The sequence below is a fragment of the Electrona antarctica genome, assembly GCF_951216825.1.
Source record: "Electrona antarctica genome assembly, chromosome: 13".
NCBI lineage: Eukaryota > Metazoa > Chordata > Actinopteri > Myctophiformes > Myctophidae > Electrona > Electrona antarctica.
Window position 1 is genome coordinate 24,117,902 of NC_136794.1, and position 22,589 is coordinate 24,140,490.

Consider the following 22,589-nt stretch of genomic DNA (forward strand, 5'->3'; position numbering starts at 1 on the left):
AACATTTTAAAGGAAAATTTATTGAGCAACAACACAGAGCTCAAAGTCATAAAAAATGATTACTGTACAACAGTTAAGCCTTTGGATGAAACAAGGTGAATAAAATAAATGTCAAAAGGCTTATGCAATGGATCAGTCTCATTGGTACAGTTTCAAACCTTATCGAGTTTGGTTTTGTTATTAAAAGAAACATAAAAACTTAATGCAACATCAAACCAAACAATAACTCAAACAAATGTGAGTCTAATATTCTAATACTCCTCTCCTTCTTCGTCCTCCTCGAAAGAGTCAATGCCCACCTCTTCATAATCCTTCTCCAGGGCAGCCATGTCTTCTCTGGCCTCAGAGAACTCTCCCTCCTCCATGCCCTCTCCAACATACCAGTGGACGAAGGCTCTCTTGGCATACATGAGGTCAAACTTGTGGTCAAGACGAGCCCAGGCCTCAGCGATGGCTGTGGTGTTGCTCAGCATGCACACAGCCCTCTGGACTTTGGCCAGGTCTCCTCCGGGAACCGCGGTGGGAGGCTGGTAGTTGATGCCCACCTTGAAGCCTGTGGGGCACCAGTCTACAAACTGGATGCTGCGTTTGGTCTTGATCGCGCCAATGGCCACATTGACATCTTTGGGCACCACATCTCCACGATACAGCAGACAACAGGCCATGTATTTACCATGACGAGGATCACACTTTACCATCTGATTAGCTGGCTCAAAGCAGGCGTTGGTGATCTCAGCAACTGACAGCTGCTCATGATAGGCCTTCTCTGCAGAGATGACTGGGGCGTAGGTGGCCAGGGGAAAGTGGATACGAGGGTATGGCACCAAGTTGGTCTGGAACTCTGTCAGGTCGACATTCAGGGCTCCGTCAAAGCGAAGGGAGGCAGTGATCGATGAGACTATTTGGCTGATGAGGCGATTAAGATTAGTGTAAGACGGACGCTCAATGTCCAGGTTCCTGCGGCAGATGTCGTAGATGGCCTCGTTGTCCACCATGAAGGCACAGTCTGAGTGCTCCAGGGTGGTGTGGGTGGTCAGGATGGAGTTGTATGGCTCCACTACAGCCGTGGACACCTGGGGAGCTGGGTAGATGGCAAACTCCAGCTTGGACTTCTTGCCAAAGTCAACCGACAGGCGTTCCATCAGCAGGGAAGTGAAACCTGAGCCAGTGCCGCCGCCAAAAGAATGGAAAACCAGAAAGCCTTGGAGACCGGTGCACTGATCCGCCTTAGGACACATGAGGAAAGATCAATAAATAGATTGATATCTTTCTTAATTTTTGTCTGTGGTCCATTGGTCACTACAAAACTAATATACATGCCCCAATTCATGGGTCATGAGGTCATGCCCCATGAATCATGATAGAATTGGGTCAGGGTGGCGCATTCCACTATCCAATGCTCACCAGTTTGCGGATTCTGTCCAGGACAGAGTCGATGATCTCCTTGCCAATGGTGTAGTGTCCGCGGGCGTAGTTGTTGGCCGCATCTTCCTTTCCCGAGATCAGCTGCTCAGGGTGGAACAGCTGGCGGTATATTCCGGTACGCACCTCATCTGGAAAAATGAAAATAAAATAAATAAAGGACGGTAAATGTTGAGAAAAACTCATCTGCAATCAATGGGTTAATTCCCGGAGCTCTCTATTACACAGTGATATTCAAACACTGATCGCCACACCATATAGATGTACGGTTAGAACTGCTCAAGGAAGGTAGGTTGTGGCCTAATATTTATACTTGTGTATATCGTTGCTGTCTGGAAGATTTCATCTTTATACGTTTCTTCATACAGCGATGCCCGATTTCATACCTGTGAAAATATGAAATAGCCGATCTATAAGCTTGCAACGCATCACAGGTGTGATCCGTCTATATAACGACATGCCTAATAACGATAAGTTCATTATGCGTACATCATGAATAAGATAAGATGAGTTAGGCTAATAATGTGACGAAAGCCACAGAGGCCGAAACGTTGTCTACCCAGCCTTGGTAAATAAAGTTTTTGGGGAGCTTTCAAAACGGTGTGCAGACTTATTCTTCCTTTTGCAGTCTAATAATGTGCAATTTCCTCAAACGTTTGAGCTCATTACAAACAATCACAACAATGTACAGAATACAACACAGTATGGACAATCGGGGGAAAAGTAACTGACCAATGACGGTGGGTTCAAGGTCCACAAAGATGGCCCTGGGGACGTATTTCCCGGTTCCGGTCGCACTGAAGAAGGTGGTGAAGGAGTCGTCGTGACCTCCGGGGGCCTGTTTGTTGGGCATCGTGCCGTCGGGTAGGATGCCGTGCTCCAGACAGTACAGTTCCCAGCAGGTGTTGCCCATCTGCACGCCAGCCTGGCCCACGTGTACAGAGATGCACTCACGCTGTCCAAGAGGAGGAGAGAGAAGGGAGTGAGTGACGGGGGGAGGGAGGTTTAGTTCAGTGAGCGGAGCGGGGGGGGAAAGACATGTTGGCTGCCATTGCTGCTGACTTCTGCTTTTATGGGTGCAACTAGGGCTGTCACGATTACACATTTAAGTTGACGATTAATTGTCTCACAAATAATTGCGATTCACAATGTGTGTTGAATGGGTGTTTTTGGTGTTGAACATTGGAACATATGAATAAAGAATACATTTCTGTTTGCCTGCATGTTAATCAGAAAATGGTAAGGGCAGATATGACAAATAACTGAAATATACAAAGAAATTACTGACATTCATTATTTTAGGGGAAATAGCAGATCTACAAGCTTACGAATCACTTTGTGACTTTTGATCTTGATCTTTCAACATCAACATTACGATGACAAAATAATTGCGATTATCTCAAATTATTGCAATTAGACGATTAATAATTGTGACAGGCCTAGGTGCAACAGTTAAGTGTTAACACCGAAGTCTACCACTGGGCGGAGGCAGAGAGTTTAGAAGAGATATCTCCAGTGTGAGAGAAGTCAAAGGCTGCAGCTTTACTGCATTGTTCTTATTTGACAAGTGTGCTATGAGGGCTGGATGGAGAGGTCAGAAAGTCATGTTGTGCATTCACAACATGGTCAAATATGTTGAAAGAGCTGCGGCAGCTTCTCTTAGAAATTCAAACGCATAGATAGAGCATAATGGAAAAGGTGGCATGCATAACAGACTTTTCGTGATAAAGCTTTTAAATTATAGCTCCCCCTGCACAAAAACAATTATCTTGTATGCATTTAATTCAACTTCAAAATGTAAAACAGAGGCGCTTTAAATGAATGAATGAACAGTATGTACTACTAACTATAGCTAGTTACACCATAGACAATAGTGTTGCACCATAGAAGAACACTATGACAAAAAGTACACATGGCTGCTACTATGGACTGGTAAAAGATACAATGAAATAATTAACTCCATTCTGATAAAATGTCTATATGCATATTTATATGCTGGTCAATTAAGTATAGGGTTTAAGTTGTAAGGTCAAAGCTAAAGACCTTTCTACATGCAGCTGCCTTTTACTGTAAGTTGTTCCATTATTTTATTCAAATGTCCTTTAAAATGCCTATTAATGCTCCATCTTAATGCTTAATGTTTTGTTTAAAGCACTTTGCCTTGTTGTTAAAGTGAGCTATAAAAATAAACGTGCCTTGCCTACAGTATGAGATTCCTATTAATGTTGGTTTTAACCTCTCCCTCTACACAAGCAGATATATTTGTCTGACGTGACTTGACTGATACAGTATGCGAGCAAACAGGTTTGGAGAAACCTGTGTATACATACAACATTTAGAATTTGCTTGCTTTTACACTCTCTTTGACCCAAAAAGTAACCCAGTGTCTCCCAACTTACTATTGCTTTACAAGAAACGTTAAAGTTTCTTATTATCTAACATCAATATATGAAAATAACATGCAAACTGCATAAACAAATACACAATCTGAAGTTTGTTTAATTTAAACCACCTAATCCCTAGTCAAAGATTTAAAAAGTCAGCAGTGAGCTTGTTGATCTGCCTCCACCCCCCCCCCCCCCTCCCCCGACACATCGGCTGATACAATGACCATAAGGTCAATTATGGCTGATATACAGTATCAGCCAAACTTTTGATTGGGCTAAAATTATTATTATAATATATTTACGTACTATATAAATAAAGGCTATACAAAGCTTTGCATCAGTGTTGTTGTGGACAGAATTATACTTGCATCTTAAGACTTTGGCTTATAGGATATATATTAGAAAAATTACATGGTTAACAAGCTGTTATTTTTGTGCAGTCACAAGACACTGGGGCAACCTGAAGACTGCCTCATTCTCTGCATACCACTGAGACAAGGTCATTTCTGATGTAGCCTAGTTCTGCACTCCTTGACACTCCTTTATGTGCATGTGTGTGTGTGTGTGCGCGTGCACACAGTTCTGGAAGTATATTTCTGTGTATGCTTGTCCTGGAGGACAGCTATCTAGGACAGCTACCAGCTCATTCAGGCCTCCTAACTTCAGCTGTTGCAGCTCAAATTGTTTTTAAGCCATCAACACCTTTTTACGGTATTACGCTGCAGGGAGGCATATGGCGTGGTTTTTCCTGACCCATTATGCTGGGAGATTCATGGTAGTAGAAAAGAGTAGGACAAGTCTTTAAGGTTTCACACAGCCTATTCGGTGCTGCATTCAACTGTAAACGTTTTCATACCGTACATGACAGAATGGATATTCTTGCACGGGGGGTATTATATAGCTCAGGGGTTCTCAACCCGTGGGTCGCGACCCCTCGGGGGGTCACCAGATTATTTTGGGGGGTCCCCAAATATAGAAAAAAAAAGAAAGACAAAAAATCTTTTTTTTGCAACTGAATGGCTGGAAAATGGAAATGAAGAGTTTACATAATAGTACACATAGTACATGCATACACCTTCCCTAATGATTATATCTGGTTTCAGTATTTATTTATGGTGTATTGTCTCTATTATTAAGGTTATTGTAGCAGTCAATTTATATTGGGGGTCCGGAGGGGGCGGGGCGGGGGTCCCGAGACATTGCCAAAGCATTTCCGGGGGTCCCCGGCCAAAAACGTTGAGAACCCTTGATATAGCTTCCCTCAGTTGATGTCATCAGGAGGATGTTCAAGCTGTCTGACAATGTGTCAGTAGACTCTGGTTGCAGGGTATGTTTAGTAAAGGAGGCAATCTTCTAAATGGTAAATGGTGCATTTATATAGCGCCTTTATCCAAGGCGCTTTACAGAGAGTGTGCATTACATTCACACACACATTCATACACCGATGGCAGCGGAAACCATGCAAGGCACCAACTAGCACATCGGGAGCAATTAGGGGTTCAGTGTCTTGCTCAAGGACACTTTGACAGTAACTCTGGGGAGCCTGGGTTTGAACTGGCAACCTTGCGGTTACCATCCAGGCACTCTACCCCTGAACCACCGCCGCCCCTAGTCCTAGCCCATACATTTCCTACATTGTGGGGGTCTTCTAGTCCTCGCCCATACATTTCCTACATTGTGGGGGTCTTCTAGTCCTAGCCCATACATTTCCTACATTGTGGGGGTCAGAAGCCAAAGTAACGTTATGGCCCGGACTCTGGTGAGGCTCCATGATTTGTTTTTCTTTTAGGCCTTAGCTTTGGTGGGGGGGGGGATTAACCCCCTGAAATCCACTGTAAACCACTTAAGCCCTATAGACTTTGTCATATGATCACAAATCACAATTCTGAGCTTGCAGATTGACTATTTTTGCTATGGAGGAAAAAAAAGAAAAATAAGGATGTCGGAATGAGTATGACATGCCCAAAATAGGGACGCCTTAATGTGGTTAAGGAAAGTGCCATTCAAGAAAATGGTTGAGTTTTCGGCTACTAACTATTTGTGGGAAAGTCCATGCTAACCTGACACCCAGAGATGTGGCGGTAAAGAGTGACTGGCATTCTACAAAAGGCAAGAGTAGTCCTTGGCAGGTTAATGTTTAATTTACTGTATGCACACTGTACAGTGTCAATTGTATTGTGTAATAGAAAATGTATCCAGAGTGCATTCAGATGAATGAAGATTTACAATCCTAGGACTGGGTGAAATGGACAAAATCACTTTATTTTTGACCAAATACCTCAATGTTGATAGTGACAAATTCTAACAATATCAATTCATGAAAAAGTTAAATAAGAAAATAAAGTATAAATTAGAGCTTAAGTGATTTTAAACCAGGAAAAGACAAAGCTAATTCCACATCACAATATAATTTACAAATCAAAATACCAGACGATAACTAGTCTCATGACGAGAATATGATATCAAAATATCATGGGCCGTGCCCTAAAAATCCTACATAATGATGTGACTACAGTATAACTCCCTTATTTAGAAAAGCTTATGGAGTCATTTCTGCTGCATAAGTTCTGAAAACAATTTGCAGCACTGACTGACTCATCAACACTATAACCCCACAGGTTATAGTGTTGATGTCATCCTGACTCAACTGGATGACATAGTAAACAGTGAGTGCTAAAAACAGTTAGGGTGTGTCTGTTAAGCAAAGGGAAAAGGAGGAAGGGTGTGTCTCCAGACTGCAACCACACTGACTTGAGATTACAGTCCGGCTGCATGCATCTCTTACTGGATAATAATCTAGTGGGATACTGCACTCGATGGCCGATGCAGTCCAAAGATTATCGATGTTTTGACCGATATTTCGTCAATCGTTTTGACAGACTTTCATTTGATTAAATAGTGATTTTTTAAAATTAAAAATAGCTTAACAAGCTTATAACAGAACTCATTATATAGATCGATTTTTGAAATTATGTTTTAAAAAGGTCCTAAAAATATTTTGTCTATGATGTCATGCCCAAAATAGGGACATCAGGTTGAAAATTGGGACACATGGACTGCACAGTTTTTGATACAAATCTGTATTCACAAATGTCAAATAATGTCCGATATATCAGACAAAGTAACCGATATACAGTAGACATAACATTTAATACCCGCAGGTTACAGTACCTTCTACCACTATGATTGACAAGCAGTCTTGTAATACAACACAATGAGGTCAAAGGCTCTAATTGAGATCATGGCTGGCCTTTTTCCCTCACGTACTTGACCTAATGTTACGACAGCTGATCTCGGACTAGTTTACAAGTGAAGTGTTTAGGCTACACTGATTTTATGTAAATTGACCAAGCCCTTAGACAGGAGTGATGCATTTCCATCAGACTGAATTTCAATGCAACATAACATTCTTTTGAGGATCTGGTGAAATATTTTTAATCCTTCAATGACCTCATTCAGACAAAACTTTTAATCTCCTCTGAAGAGTTATGTTTCAGAAAGTGATGTAGCCTAGAATAGGTAGGAATTGAAGCTGCGCCCTGTTAACGTTCATATCATGCTATTCAAACCCAGGTCCTGTGCACAACTTTCCAAGTGCTGATTTTTTTTTTTTTTCACTGACCTATAGAGCAGTGGTTCTGCTCTATAGGTCAAATAATCATATTGGAAGTGGGTACCTCCCCACCCTGAAAGGGTCTTGGAATTGTAGAAGTATATATTTTGTTTGATTCGGTTCCACACATTGCTAAAATAGCTTTATGTTTTTGGACAATTTGACCAATGACCAGTTTGTTGATTACCTTTGATGCAGTAATGGTCCATTTTACTCTATTCTTTAGGTCAGGGGTGCCTGACCTGGTTCAGGTAGATCACCCCTAAAAAATATATAATTTAAATATAAAAAAGGGCATGTCAGCTCTCAAACCCCCAATGCAATACTATTCCAAAAACCCCTCAGGTACATCTTTAAACTATTTTCAGCAATGGGATATTTTTTTTGGTGGGTAAATCTTGTTATGCTGGTCATTTTGAAAGTAGCTCTCAGGTCAAAAAAGTGTGGGCACCCCTGCTTTAGGTATTACACTGCTGCTATTAGACTGCTGAATAAGAGCTAAGCCTGTGGCCACTGAATCATATGTGTTTTAATGACCCATTACATACATTCATGACTTATGCACATTTAGCCACTTTTTTCTAATGTACTTTATTCTGCTTCCATTCTCTACCATCAATGCATGGGCCTGCACAATTAAGAATTTCATTTCATTTTTTCATTTTGTTGTCTCCACCAGGCCGAAGGCATGGGGAGAGAGTATGTTTTGCACTCCGTCCGTGTGTGTGTGTGTGTCCGTGTGTGTGTGTGTGTGTGTGTGTGTGTCCTTCCGTCCGTCTGTTACCAGCTAATCTCCGGCACCGTTAACCCGGTCGATGCCAAACTTTGCACACACACTCCCTGGATGCCAACGATGAACCTCTGCCCCACATTTTCCAGAACGGCCTGTTATAGCGCCACCATGAGGCAGCTTTTCACATTTTTTACCTAAAACTGCACCGATCTGCGTGAAACGTTGCATGCACACTCCCTAGAGGCCAAGGACAAACCTTTGACCTGCATTTTCCGCATCTGCCTTTTATAGCGCCACCAGGAGGCCGACTTTTGTAAAACACATTTTTTGATATTACTCCTCCAGATTCTGTCCAAAAATCTCACAAATCGTTACACAGTATCTCTATGGTCATGTGCTCAAGTCGGATCTGTCCGATATTTCATATTCCATCCTAATTGGCTATAATTGGCTTTCACAGTTTGCAAGATTGCCCCGTTTTGAACAAAAGCCTCAAATCATGAACGCAGCATGCAATTTACGTGAAATCTTTCACACATTTTTCTTACTAGGCTGAGGAATATATCCCACCCTTTTCACATTGGCCTGTTATAGCGCCACCAACAGGTTGATTTTTGCAAAACACATTTTTGGAACAAAATGCCTCAAATCATCCAATTGCCATCAAAGGCAAACAAAACTTATATTACTCCTAAACATTTTGCCAAACATCTCACACAGTCCTATCCTCCTGGTGGAGACCTGTGCCCAGAAGGGCACTTTTTCTAGTTACCCATGTTATGTGATAACAAAGTTTGATTCTGATATCAATATATTACCCAGCCTAGCTACCAGCATCAATGTGCAACGGTGTGAGTAGTCAAAATATATTGAAATATACACAGAAAACCAGTTTACATTCCTGCCCTACAGACCTGCATGCCTCCTCTTGACTCAAACAGAACTGACGGTAGAATAATCGGCAATCTTGAGACACGCCTAAACTCCTTTAGGCATCTTTAGCGCACACTTCACTCCTCCTTGTTGAGCTGACAAGTTATTAAACACAAAGTACAATGCGAGCTTGTACATGTGCTATTTTAGAAAATGTCTTTATTCATTTTTAAATAGTTTCATTTTGGCATTTCTTTAAACAAATCTTGTCTTCTGTGGGTCCCTGACTCCCTGCCATAAAACATTTTCAGATGAGGGTCCATGACCAAATCTCTTAACCTTGGGTTAATTAGTAGAACTTAGTTCCAACTTTTGGAGCGGAGCACCACTCATCAATGTCACGTTTGATCCTCCTGGCTGTACCTGACTGTGACAACATGGTCATTTACGACCTGACTTGAATGCTCTGTGTACTTACACTTAGTAAGTACACACTCTGGAAATGATACCCAAAGTACTCAAAAGTCTAGCTCTGATCCATACCTCTAATGCGTTGCATTTAGAGCTATGTTACTCTCGACTGCCACCGCTCGCATGAATGCAGACCAGCGGCCAGCCTCTCGTCTTTAGCGTAAATAAAAAAAACGTTTATGCTACTCACCAAAACAAAGGCGGGTTGTGTCATTAGAAAGCCTACTTTCCTTAGTGGGAGCACTTGGAGCCCCCCACCACACGTATAAACGGTACTTTTTGGCCAAAAGGGGATTTTGTTTCCACCGGAAAAAAAATACTTTGTTACTCCACTGCGCCTTCTACCGATATTGCCCGTATGCACCCAATATTGCCCAGAGAATTGCCTCAGAGAATATTTTTCCTCCGGTGAAAAAAAATCCCTATCTGGCCAAAAAGTACCGTTTATACGTGTGGTGGGGGGCTCAGAGTGCTTCCACTAAGGAAAGTAGGCTTTCTAATGACACACCCCGACTTTGTTTTGGTGAGTAGCAAAAAAGTTCTTTTTATTTACACTAAAGACGAGAGGCTGGTCTGCATTCATGCGAGCGGCGGAAGTCGCTCTAAATGCAACGCATTAGAGCTATGGACCAGAGCTATCTAAAATGCTCAAAAAATGCTTTGTGTGAACACACTGTACTAAGTACTGTACTTTACAATTTGTATTTGTACTTTGAGTATTTCCAATACTTTTACTTCTACTCCACTACATCTCAGAGACAAATGTTGTACTTTTACTCCACTACATTTATTTGAAAACTTAGTTGCTAGTTACTTGGCACATTTGGGTTATTATGACAAAACATTACCCACATTTATTTGAAAATAGCCTATCAACAAGCTCACAATGCTCACAATATTTTCATAAATTTGAAAACTTGAAATGGGACCTTCTGCACAATGACTCAAATAAATTTGAAATTCCAGACTTTTACTTGTAACAGAGTATTTCTATATTGCAGAAGATACTATTACTTAAGTAAAACATTTGAGTACTTTTTCCACCACTGGAACATGGGCCCTAAGGCCCCATGTACACTATGATGTAAGCAACATAACTTCAGCTACCGTAATCAATCAAATGGTAATGGGTGTGTTAGATTTAGGCGTGCATTTTCAAAACTGTTGACAACGACCCAAGAGGGAAATAGCAAGAGTCGCGATCTCCGGTTTACTTCCCGTATCTGCGTGACGTCGACACACACCTTGAGACGGGAAGCAGGTTGGAGTCTATTCATTTCCAATGGGAGAATGAACGTGAACACAGCTTCTGAACCATTCTTTGGCTCCATGGTCACTGAACTAAATATTGGACCCGATCGTCACAAGGCAAACAATATCTCCAAGATGTTCATACTAAAATGTTTTTTTAGTAAGACAAATCAGGAGAAAATCAACTTTGTTATCTCTATCTCAGCAACACACTCTTGCGAGATTTGGGAAGATATCTGAAGACTCTCTGTCCATCTGCAGTCTGATGGATGACACAGAGGGCTCTGGGCCTCTGGCCCCACATTTAAGATGAGATTCTATATATTATAATATACAGTAGGCTGTAATAAGAATAAAAAATCTGTCGGGGAGAAGCAAACCACGCCCACTCAGGAGAACATTTTTTCGCCTCTAGTAGCTCCAACCAGGATCGACCATCTTCATATATTAAAAATCTTTGCTATTGCTTGCACATTGGCTCTGGGCAGACCTAAATCTCTAACACACCCAAATATCAATTTGATTAGCTGCAAATCTACAAAAGTCAGCCTAGGCCCTAGGGTTTCATGCTCGCAACCAAGCCCAATCTGAAAAAAAGTTTCTACCCCCAACCCAAGTGCTGCAAAAGTAGGTTTTACGCAGTGAAATTCTGGGTTAATTTACCCATTTGACTGTTGAGGGTCCATTTGTTTCATTTGTACGCACTTGAGAGTTAGATTAACACTGGGGAGTATTACAGTGTATGTGTGTGGCAACACCTGCTCTGTGGGGCACCAGCCAAATATAGGAATTGCCAGTCAGTCAGATCTATTTTTGATGCGTCAGGGGTCTTTGCTGCGACTGAGAGACGCAGAGCCAACTGTGCCTCTGCATTGCACCTTTCTGTAGCAGAGGGTTTTCTAAAGGCAGTGGCACAGTCAAATATGTGCGGGCTGTGGGGAAAAGACTGTACTTAAATGAAAATTGCAGGTACTTTTAACTTTGAGTATTTATACTTGTACTTATAAACTTGCATTAACTGATTATTATGCATTAAGCTGCATTGCACCTTTCTGTAGCAGAGGGGTTTTCTAAAGGCACAGTCATGTGTGGGCTGTGGGGAAAGTAATACGTACATTTAATCAAGTACTGTACTTAAGTTCAAATTGCAGGTACTTTAACTTTGAGTATTTATACTTGTACTCAAACTTGCATTAACTGATAGAAGCTACCAGCCTACCTAGCAGCACCACATAAAGGCTTATTGAAATCAAGCCCACTTTGCCAGCTATGGAACATTAAAGTAATAAACAACGATGCAGTATATCTGCATAATTAGTACTTTTACAGTATGTTTGTTACTGTAAGGACGGGATAGAAGGTACAGCACTTTATTAATCCCCAGAGGGAATGGGGGTGCACAGCACCACAGAATAATAACAGTAAGAAGTTAAAAAGTGCACAGTAGACAATAAAGATTGAGTGGGCAATAAATACAGTACTGCAGCACCACACAATGACACGCTGCCTGCTACAGTCATAATACTGGTTCTCAATTTGGGGTACAGGGACCCCCAGGGTTCCAATGGGTTCAGGTTAGAAGATGAAATAGACCATTTGGTTGCATTTGTACAAGAGTTAAATTAATTGGACCATTGGTAGGGGCCTGCAGTGTACAAATTAGGGTCCCACATTTAAAAATCTGATGGGGTCCTTTACTTACTACACTAAGGAAGGACACACTGGCTTGCAAGTCACACACACACACACACACACACACACACACACACACACACACACACACACACAATTGTGGTTTTGCTGCAGCCTACGTCTTCATACTGCAATCCTCAGTGAGAATGAGAGTGTACACATTTGTACAGACTCCGAGTTAAGACACATGCATACATTTACACCGAGGATTTTAATGTGTGGGTGGGTGTACCGAAAATAATAGACCGAGGGTGTGTCGTTAAAAACTTGTTACTGTAGGTGTGTGTGTGTGTGTGTGTGTGTGTGTGTGTGTGTGTGTGTGTGTGTGTGTGTGTGTGTGTGTCAACATGAAGTTGTACAGCTGCAGACAAAAACATAAATGAAACACACACCCACCCTGCACATATTAAAAACAGCTGCACATGTCAGTCAGTGTCTGCTACTGGCGTTCAGTTACAGACAGCCACTTGACTGATCCACTGACCACTGATCCTAGCCCCTTTCGGGACCCGGCCTTGTTTACCTTTTCTGTATTTGGGAAGACGTCTCCCACTCTCCCCAAATACAGAAAATGTAAACAAGGATTCCGAAAGGGGCTATACCATATCTGCTTAATACTTGAATTAACGACGTGGAAATCGCAATAAAAGGAGGTGTTAACAGAACACTGTGCGATACGTAACGATTAGCCCTTCTCTTGTAGCCTATATAAAAGAGAGACATCTGAAATTAAAGTGATGATTTCATACGAGACACAGACATTTAGGCTAAATGCAATTTATTTAGATGATGGTATTAAAGTGGGAAAAAGTATGATAAATCAATCTTCAACTTACCATTGTGCCTCGAAACAGTAGAAATGTATTCTATGAAGGTAGGAAAATACTTTAAAAAAGTGATCTTGGTTGTAATCTTCTCACACGGTCTTCAATGTGGACCTCGTAAGTAAGTAATGTCAGGTGTGTGGAGCTGTCACGGTATTATTCAACTGCGACGTTCAAGTGTACGTACATTCAAAGTGACGTTGTCAAACTCCTCCCACTAGCCTTTCCCCCACTGTTTCTCATCGTCTGGTCCGGGGACCACCAGGGGTCCAAATGGACCCTTACGGATCTGTCTGAGGACGACCTAGATTAGAGAGAGATCAATGATAATCTAAAGCAGACTTCATTTTGTACTATTATTTTATGAGAGTTAAAAACAGTGAACACTGAGGATTATACAGTGTAGATTCTGGTCCCAGAGATTACATTAATAATATGTTTACGTTACGGTAGTCAGGGAATATTATCAGAATAATGTCAAATCTGGGAATACATTTCTTACCAAGAATTTTCTTCACCAATATGTTTGTAAAGGTGTCTACTAACATATCCCACATTGGTTTCTATTCAACCTTCCTAGGGGATTTTTTTTTTTACAGCTGCTGAAAGTTGGGGTACCATACCATCAACAACCAATATAAGGCAAAATGTTCTAAATTTCATTATGCTGTAAGTTTTGTTTTTTGAGTGGTGCAAACCACTCCAACAACTGGCTTTGGACCCGTGTACCCGTGTTCGTACCAAAAAAATGAGCATGGTTGCTATGGTTAGTGTGTGACGTCACTGATCAGACTGTATAAGACTTTGCACCACTCAGTTCACACGGGTGTGATTTTTATTTTATAGCAAAAGGCTGATGCACACCTCAGAAGGATAGCGACAGGTGCGTAGGGCAATAGAGCATACAAATGGGTATCTTTGAAAAACAAAGAAAAGGTCCTGCACACTGTCAGTCACTTGCCAAAATGTTGCTCTTTATTAGGTCGACGTTTCGGTCGATTAGAGTGACTCTATGAAGGTCTAATCATTAGACCTTCATCAGGACAGACAATGATGCTGTAAGTAGCATGTGACATGTCAAACTAGGGGGGTTTCATGATTCGGAACCCATTCCAAGCATTGGCTTTGCACGAAAAACACTCCTTGGCCTAAATTCGGCCATAGCCACTTGCCCAAATTTGCCCAATGTCCAATTAATAATTGGACATGTAGAGTTGCTTATCTTAGTTTGTATATGTTAAAAGTTTGTTTGACATGCTGAATGAGTGTAAAATGTTACTGTCCTTAAATTGAAACAAAAATGTACTAATTGGAGGCTGGATTCTTTGATGTGGGACAGGAGAAGGTGAGGGCTGTACGACATTGAGCTGGAGATCTTATGATGAAGAATTACAAGAAGTACAAGAGGGAAGGTGGTGACCCCAGGGCCCAGATGGCAACCTTGAGCCGTGAGAAGTTTGACATCCTGGCAGGGGTATTGCGGGGGGACACCTTCGCTTGCATGGAGTGCTTGTTTTGAATGGTATGGTCAGTGTGTGGAAGTCCAACCCCCTATTTCTGCTCTTAATGTGACACCGCAGCATTGATTGCATTGAAGAACAAAATTATGTACTGCAGTATTTTGTGAAAATGTAACATATGATGATGTACATATACTGTAATAGGCTAGACTAGACTAGAAATATGCTTGACTTAACCTACCAACAAAACATTTTAGTAACATTTACTAATCTGAAGTGATGAGGATGATAACAAAAACACATATTGAACAATACAATAATCACATTGACTTGGATTTTGTCCACATTTATTAAAAAGAACTGTCCACAGTAGTTCAGACTTTGGCACCAACAATATAAAAAACAAATAAACAAACAAAGTGTACACCCCAAAGTAGCATTCAAACAAAATGTTTGGATAAAAGGGATAAATAAAAAAATAGGAATTAAAAAGAAGTATTTTCTAAACATTATGAACACATTTATAACCTGTATGCATATAATCTGAAAACAACATCAGATTTTCCAGGTCTTTCAATAAAGAGATGGGTAAAAAGTGGATTTTTGCTCATCACCTATGGAATAGTTATAACAGTAATTGCTACAACAACTGACTTGTAACTTCAAACATTCTCAAGTGGCATTCAATAGAGTTGACACAATCACATGTATATATGCAGACCACCATTTGAACACATAATTCCTGGGTGTCGCACAACACTCACAACGCAATGCATTGTGAGCTGCAATTTATGATGTGCGACACGGTACACAACCAAGCATAAATTAGTTTTTGTAGAGTTTATATTTTCAATAACTTGCACGGAAATGGCAGCAACTGAATGTAAATTTGTAAATATTCAGACCACGACATAGAACCGAGGGACATTTCTGGGTCTATACCTCATTTGTTCTAGTATAAAATAGGGCTTAAGTGGTTAATCAGACTACTCAATTTAGTCGATTATAAAAAACATTTCTTCTTCTTTTTTGCGTCGATTAGTTGATATTCATATAAAAATGTGCTTCAAGATTATTCAATTAATCAAAAAAAATATATATATATATCAATAGAATACTCACTAAGAAAATAATTGATAGTTGCAGCCCTAATTTAGAACACTACTTTCTTTCCTGGTTGAAATGCCTTTGAAGACAGAGACAACAATGACATGACAATTGTACAACATGCCATGGAATGTTATTAGATTATGTGGAATTCATCTTGGAATTCAAGACTCCACAATATGGAAATGCCACAACTTTGACGAAGGACAGGGACTCATTTGTTCACTGGCTCTTCCCACTATTAAAAACAAAACACATGTCTGTAATAATAATGAATAATAAAGCGATGCCACACTGTGGGCCATGAAGAACAGAGTGTCTTTGATCTGTATAGATTCTAGTGTTGGTTAGAAAAATAAAAAATAAAAAATATACAATGAGAATGAGAACGGGTTGAGTTTATATACAAATAAAACATGTTAAAATATAAATGTAAAACGACACAATTCCTGTGCACAAAGCAGCTGGAGTGGAGTGTGTTTATCTGAGTGTGTTTGAGTGATTTTGGCGCTGGGGAAGGACAGTTTGAGGTGTCGAAGCAGCAGAAATGGTGCTCTGGTAGACTGGACAAACAACACAATACATACAATTATTTCTAAAATACATTGGATTTAGGAAATCCTGATTGCAGGGCAACAGTAAAGACTGTAAAGGTTGATTAAAACGCTTGATTTTGGCTCTGCAGAGGGTCAGCGTGGATACGCAGGGTGGATCTTGGGAGAAGGCAAAGCGGGCGTCTTTTCAAGGCACTGGGAGGCACGGAGAAGGCCTTTATTGCGACAATGTCTCGATGAGGGAAAAGTCTCTTAAGGCACAGTAAAGAAAAGTCTTGTGTAATAGTGGAGGAGAGTTTGGTCTCGACTCCGTGGCGAGACTCTGGGGGTCCCTATTATTTGTCTCCATCCTTTTTTTCCTCCTCTTCCGTTCCTCACTACTCCAAAGGTGAGGTGTTGTGCGCGTCAGCAAGCAGCTCTGGTCTCAGGCATTCAATAGGACACTGGATGTTCTGCAGGTGCAAGCAGAGAGAGGGGGAGGGGGAGACATTCTTTTAGTTATGGACATCTGCTGAGGGAATGCACATGCCAGACGCTTCAGTGAGTTCATCTTCAGTAAAGTAAATTCTCTCAAGACTGAGTTACACTTAGTTGCACACGTGTGTCAAACACCGAAAATAGCATCTACAGTACATGCGCTCAAAGTTGTGCTGTGTTCGACGCCAGTGTGCAACTAAGTATACATACGGCTTAAACCAGGGGTGCAGAAGACAATTGTGATCTGAGGGGGTATCTGTGTGATTCTGGTATTCATCTGAAGTTTTTTCTTTTTTTTTTCCCAACGGTGTGGGGGGCCCTCCCCCCTCCCACATGGAACTAGGTTGAACGCCCCCCAACCCCTCCCCCCCTGCACCCTTCCCTTAAATCACAAATTGTCAGCCTACGAATTCCATGAGTTATTAGTTATGAGTGCTAAGGACGTGTATACATGTCTTTTATATCAAAACCATGGGATGCTAAAGACGTGTATAGGCGTCTTTTGGTCTTTTTTATTGATATATTAAAAATAAATCTTTTTGTTTTGGTTGGCCTCTCCTTCTGCAATGTACTCCTTGTTGATTCGCTCATGCGCACTGCCGTTCACTTGTTTGCGGCTGCAAAAGAATGGCTCTTATCTCCTAATCTAGGGAACTCTCCATGGTTTTGACCAGATGGGCAATGTTCTGTCTTCATTTCTGACTTCAGCATGCCTCTCGTTTGGAATATTAACGCTTCTAGAGAGACTTTAGCGTGACCAGCGCGAGGTAAGAATGGAAGATTATGCCTCCCGATTTTGGGGGGGAACGGAATGCTTTTCAGAGTAAAATCTGCCATATCTGCTGGCACTCTAGCACCTTTATTTTGAAAGATGCTGGCGGCATCGAAATTGTAAGCAGTGAATACGTTTGGTATGATAGCAGAAATAGACATCCAGGGGGACGTACACTTTTATGTAAATGATATTGCCACAAGGTCTGCCAACAGTCTTTTGGTGATTAGGTCTAATACCCAGACAGGAACCATATCCTGTTGTACAATTAGGGAGTCACTGACCAGCTTGCGCAAGGCATTCTCTCTGTAGACGTCGTAGACATCTGAGCGTACAGGTTGCAGGAGGTCAACGTCCACCTCGGTCGGTCCTCCCGGCCTCCTGCAGTTCTCACAACGCCAGCCCTGAAGCAAGGATGGAGAAGCGTTATTGTACGCACATAAACAAGGACAAGCACACATGGACAAGCATGCGTGCCTACACATGCATGCAAGCACACATGTGTGCACGCACGCACGCATGCACGCACAGACACACACACACACACACACACACACACACACACACACACACACACACACACACACACACACACACACACACACACACACACACACACACACACACACACACACACACACACACACACACTCTCTCTCTCTCTCTCTCTCTCTCATCCCACCTGTTGCCCTCCATAGCAGGTGCAAGTACAGATGGCTCCCAGGTATTCTTTCTGCCACTGGTTTCCTATCTGGTACATCTTCCCATCATCATAACATGTCGATTCATCTGGAGGAAACGCAAATCAAAATCAACAAAAATACCATTACATATAATGTTTTTAAACTGGGTTACCGAGTTAATCATTTTGTGCTTCCGCATCAATTTGTACCTGTATGCCTTTACACAGTCAAAATCGCCAGACTAACATAATTGAACTTCTTGAGAGTTTGCAGGTACATTTGTACGCTCTCTCAAGCATCGTGTCCGTTACTTACGCGGTTCACATTTGAACTCTCCCTTGCCGTTGCCCAGGCAGGTGCAGCTCATCATGTGGCCATTCTCGGCGTGGCGATCCCACTTCTCGCCGATGCGATAGTTTTTGCCGTTGTCATGACACCACTCTGGACAGGATTGTATGAGGGAGGAAGGAGAGGTGGGGTAGGAGAGAAAGGAGAGGGGTTAATGATGGTGAGAATCTGATCATGGGAGGGGGGGGGGGGTGTCATATTATTCCTAATCCAGAAATGTATAAAGTTCATACACAATCTGGAGTGTTCATTCAATTTGAGAGACAGTGCAATATGTTTTACTTGTGAAGGCAGGTTGTTCCTTTGGATAGATTCATCTTGTGTATTAGGCACACACACACACACACACACACACACACACACACACACACACACACACACATGAACTCATGACATTTGCACTGCGGCAAGTGGCTGTCTCAGTTTTTGGTATCATCAAGTTAAACACACTGACGGACAATACAATAACCGAGACTACAGCAATTTGCTAAGCTGGCGGTTTTCCCCTAATACTGCCATGTTTTTACTTTTTAGAAACACAGCAGATGGGGCTAGCATGGATAGAATGATATATATACAGTATATATATATATACAGTATATATATATATATATATATATATATATATATATATACACGCACACAGAGAGAATATGAAATGTATACAATTGCATAAACTGTATCGCATTTCAAGGCTATCCATGCAAGACTTTTCAACAATAAGTTCCGACCAAGTCATTTGATTGGACAAGAGGCTTTCCATGAGTGCTGTCATAGAGTATGACAGCAATGGGACTTTTAACTCTATATTTACTAGATGTTCTAACTAAATAAAAATGTACTTACTTTCCACAAATGACTTTTGAGAACATGCAGATAAATCTCTAAATGACTAATTATAGTTATGACAGAATCACAGCTGTACTGATTTAAAGTACAATAGCGCCCCCTGCTGTGTGATATTGCTTACACAGTGGTAGAATAGAACTTTATGTTCTATCATTTTGTATTACATATATTATGAAGACCTTTATTTAACTGAGAAGATGGGCCAGCTTTTCTGAACTAACAAAAAACAAAAGTCAAATATGGCTGGCGAGAAAGCCGTTCCTCTGTCAGAGACATTACGACATGCGTAAAAGAATATTCATACATATTCATTTCACACTCCATGTATTATAAAGTCCCATAAATTGAATAAAAAAAGAGCTCTAATTCTATTGCACTTGGTCGGGTGTTTGCAAAGCATGCTGGGATGGGGTTAATAAGCCACTCACTGGATGAATCACATCTAAAATGGCCGCTGCCCAGTCCCAGGCAGCGACACCACAACTTGAAGCCGGTCTCGGACATACGCTCCCACTCAGAGCCCACCTCGTGGTAGGTGTGCGTGAACGTGTCGTAACACACGTCGCTGGTGGTGCCGATGGGGAGGTCACCTGGAACTATGAGGATGGAAGAGAAAGAAAAAGAACCATCAGATGGGTGTTGTTTTTCTGATCTACTGACGTATTTCTGCTAATGCTAATAGAAAAAGAACAAATTCATCCGTATTCATTCAACAACTAGCAGTTTGATTAGAACTTTCGCCTACATTGGCACAATTGCTACAAATACAGTTACTATATTCATTATGCATAACTACATTGACCAATTATTGTAATGCTCGTGCAGTATAGTAATGAATATTCATTCAAATACAAACAAATGTTACATTACACATAACAAAATACTATATTCCTGTATTTAAGCACAATTGTCCCAAATGAGTAAAAAATACATATTACTAGGACAGAATACTGTACCGGCATTGCCCACGGTTATGATTTCTTCCAGAACCTTCTCTTTAGCCTCGCCCCGCATGGCCTCCACTACGACGTTATAGGACGCCCCAGAGGTCAGGCCAATCAGTGTTGCACTGGTGGACGTTCCAGGAAGTTTCATCTACACGAGGGCGAGACAAAGAGATTAGTAAGCATGTGAGTGTGTGTGTGTGTGTGTGTGTGTCTGTGTGCTCCCAGTTGTGTGATTATGCACGTGTGCCTCATGTGAATTACTAGAATTTCGCGGGCCTTCGGCCCGCTCATCCTAGCGCTATGCGATACGCAAATGGGAAGAAGGCAATGGCAACCCATGATGTTTTCATTTATGCATTTGCTTGGAAAGCGCAAAGTTGCCAAGCTGGCTGAGTGGCCTTGTTTGGTTTTGTGTATTTGCGTATGAAAGCGAGCATGGCAAGGCGCAGGAACAGTATACTGTACTGTACTGTACTCATGTGTACTGTACTGTTCTCTGTACTGTTGTTATTAGTGTTGTGTTCTTATTTTTTATATTACATGGAGTAATATTCTGATGTACTGTACTGTACTCTGTACTGTTGATATTATAGTTGTTATTAGTGTTGTGTTCTTATTTTTTATTATTATTATTATTATTACATGGATTAATATTCTGATGTGAGCTTTCTTTCTGTACTGTACTCATGTCTCATGTGTACTGCACTGTTCTCTGTACTGTTGATATTATTGTTGTTATTAGTGTAGTGTTCTTATTTTGTATTATTATTAGCGTTTTGTGGCGTGTGTGTGCCATTTGAGCTGCATCGCGAGGCGATCCAAAATTCCCCCCGCCCGCACGCACACACACACACACACACACCACACACACACACGTGTCTGCAGTGATACTGCGTTGTACGTAGCTGTTTTGTGTTGCAGCGCGTTGTTGCAGCGCGCGCGTGTGCGTGTAGTGTTGGTGTTGTTGTTCTTATCCATATATGCGCCTCGGTTCGTGCCGTTTGTTCCACGCCAGGTGTCGACGCAGTCGTTCGCGCAATTTTCGTGTTTGCATTATTTTAACTGTGTATGTAATCGCGGCGCTCTCCATCCAAGTTAAAATCAGTGTGTGCGGTGTGTTGTTGTTGTTCTTCTTCTTCTTCTACTTTTGTTTTCCGGCAGGCTGTACTGTGTGTGTGTGTGTGGCTGGCAAGCGTGTGTGTGTGTGTGTGTGTGTGTGTGTGTGTGTGTGTCTGTGTGTGTATGGCTGGCAAGCGTTCGTCTTGTTGTTATCCTAATGTGTGTGTGTGTAGTGTGTAACGTCCGGTGGTGCATCCGGATGTGAGATACGTATCATAAAAACGTGTGGGTCACGTGGTGGGCTTTTAGAAAATGGGAGAGGGAATATAGTGTTGCCAGGTCCGCGTATTGTAAGCGAGTGGTAGTGTGTGTAAGTAGCGTGTTGAATGGCATTTTTTCTGTGCTTGTTTTCATAGACGTGGCAACAAATTAGCAACAGTAGCCAATGGGAAAAAAGGATGCAGTGTTGCCAGGTCCGCGAGTTTTAAGCGTGTTGTAGTGTGTGTGAGTAGCGTGTTGTATGGCATTTTTTCTGGGCTTGTTTGCATAGACCTGGCAACAGTGTTCCGTGGCCCGTGTGTGAGTGTGTGCGTGCGGGGGTGTCGGTGCTTGTGGCGTTTTTGTGTTTATTATTGATATTGATATTATTTGTGAGTGTGGAAGGCTGCCGGCTTTAGTGGCAGTGCAATGACAATTGTTCCGGGGGTGGTGTTGAGTGTCAGTGTGCTGCGCGACATGAGGAGATAGCCGTGGATCGACGCGGAGGGTAAGTCTGTGACGTCACTGTCGTGTGAGTGTAGCGTGTTGCAGTGTGTCAGTGACGTGTCGCAGTGTGTGACTTTGGGTCCCTTTTCCTGGGTTGGGTACACCTTTTCGTTACACCTTTTCAATTGTATAATAGATATCGATGTTTGTCCAGCAGCTGTCCGAGAAGCTCACAATCTACCATGTTGCGACGCACAAGCTCGTAGAACGGCTGAGACGGTTGTACGAAAAAGTATGAAATAAGGATTTAAAGTGAATCAGACTAATTAGGGCAGTTTTGAGTGTTTGTGTAAACACAAACA

General features: G+C 41.7%; 2 protein-coding genes across 4 annotated transcripts in view; both read right to left on the reverse strand.

The window, feature by feature from the left end:
* Nucleotides 1-13,416, reverse strand: LOC306935475 (tubulin alpha chain-like). Its single transcript, XM_079518553.1, has 4 exons — nucleotides 13,279-13,416; nucleotides 2,155-2,377; nucleotides 1,405-1,553; nucleotides 1-1,226 (listed from the first exon to the last, which is right to left on the reverse strand). The coding sequence occupies exons 1-4, from the start codon at nucleotides 13,279-13,281 to the stop codon at nucleotides 252-254; spliced, it is 1,350 nt and encodes a 449-aa protein (XP_079374679.1). The 5' UTR covers nucleotides 13,282-13,416; the 3' UTR covers nucleotides 1-251.
* Nucleotides 13,417-15,046: 1,630 nt separating this feature from the next.
* fn1a (fibronectin 1a) overlaps nucleotides 15,047-22,589 on the reverse strand; it is a 60,334-nt gene continuing 52,791 nt past the window's right edge. For 2 of the 3 annotated variants that reach the window (XM_079518712.1, XM_079518711.1), the window contains exons 44-49: nucleotides 20,473-20,611; nucleotides 19,945-20,112; nucleotides 18,635-18,760; nucleotides 18,319-18,425; nucleotides 17,921-18,040; nucleotides 15,047-16,839 (exon numbers count right to left, since the gene is read on the reverse strand). In XM_079518712.1, coding sequence (XP_079374838.1) covers nucleotides 16,765-16,839; nucleotides 17,921-18,040; nucleotides 18,319-18,425; nucleotides 18,635-18,760; nucleotides 19,945-20,112; nucleotides 20,473-20,611 — 735 coding nt within the window. In that variant the 3' untranslated portion in view covers nucleotides 15,047-16,764. The remainder of the gene's footprint in view (nucleotides 16,840-17,920; nucleotides 18,041-18,318; nucleotides 18,426-18,634; nucleotides 18,761-19,944; nucleotides 20,113-20,472; nucleotides 20,612-22,589) is intronic. The other variant, XR_013791403.1, reaches the window with a different exon arrangement.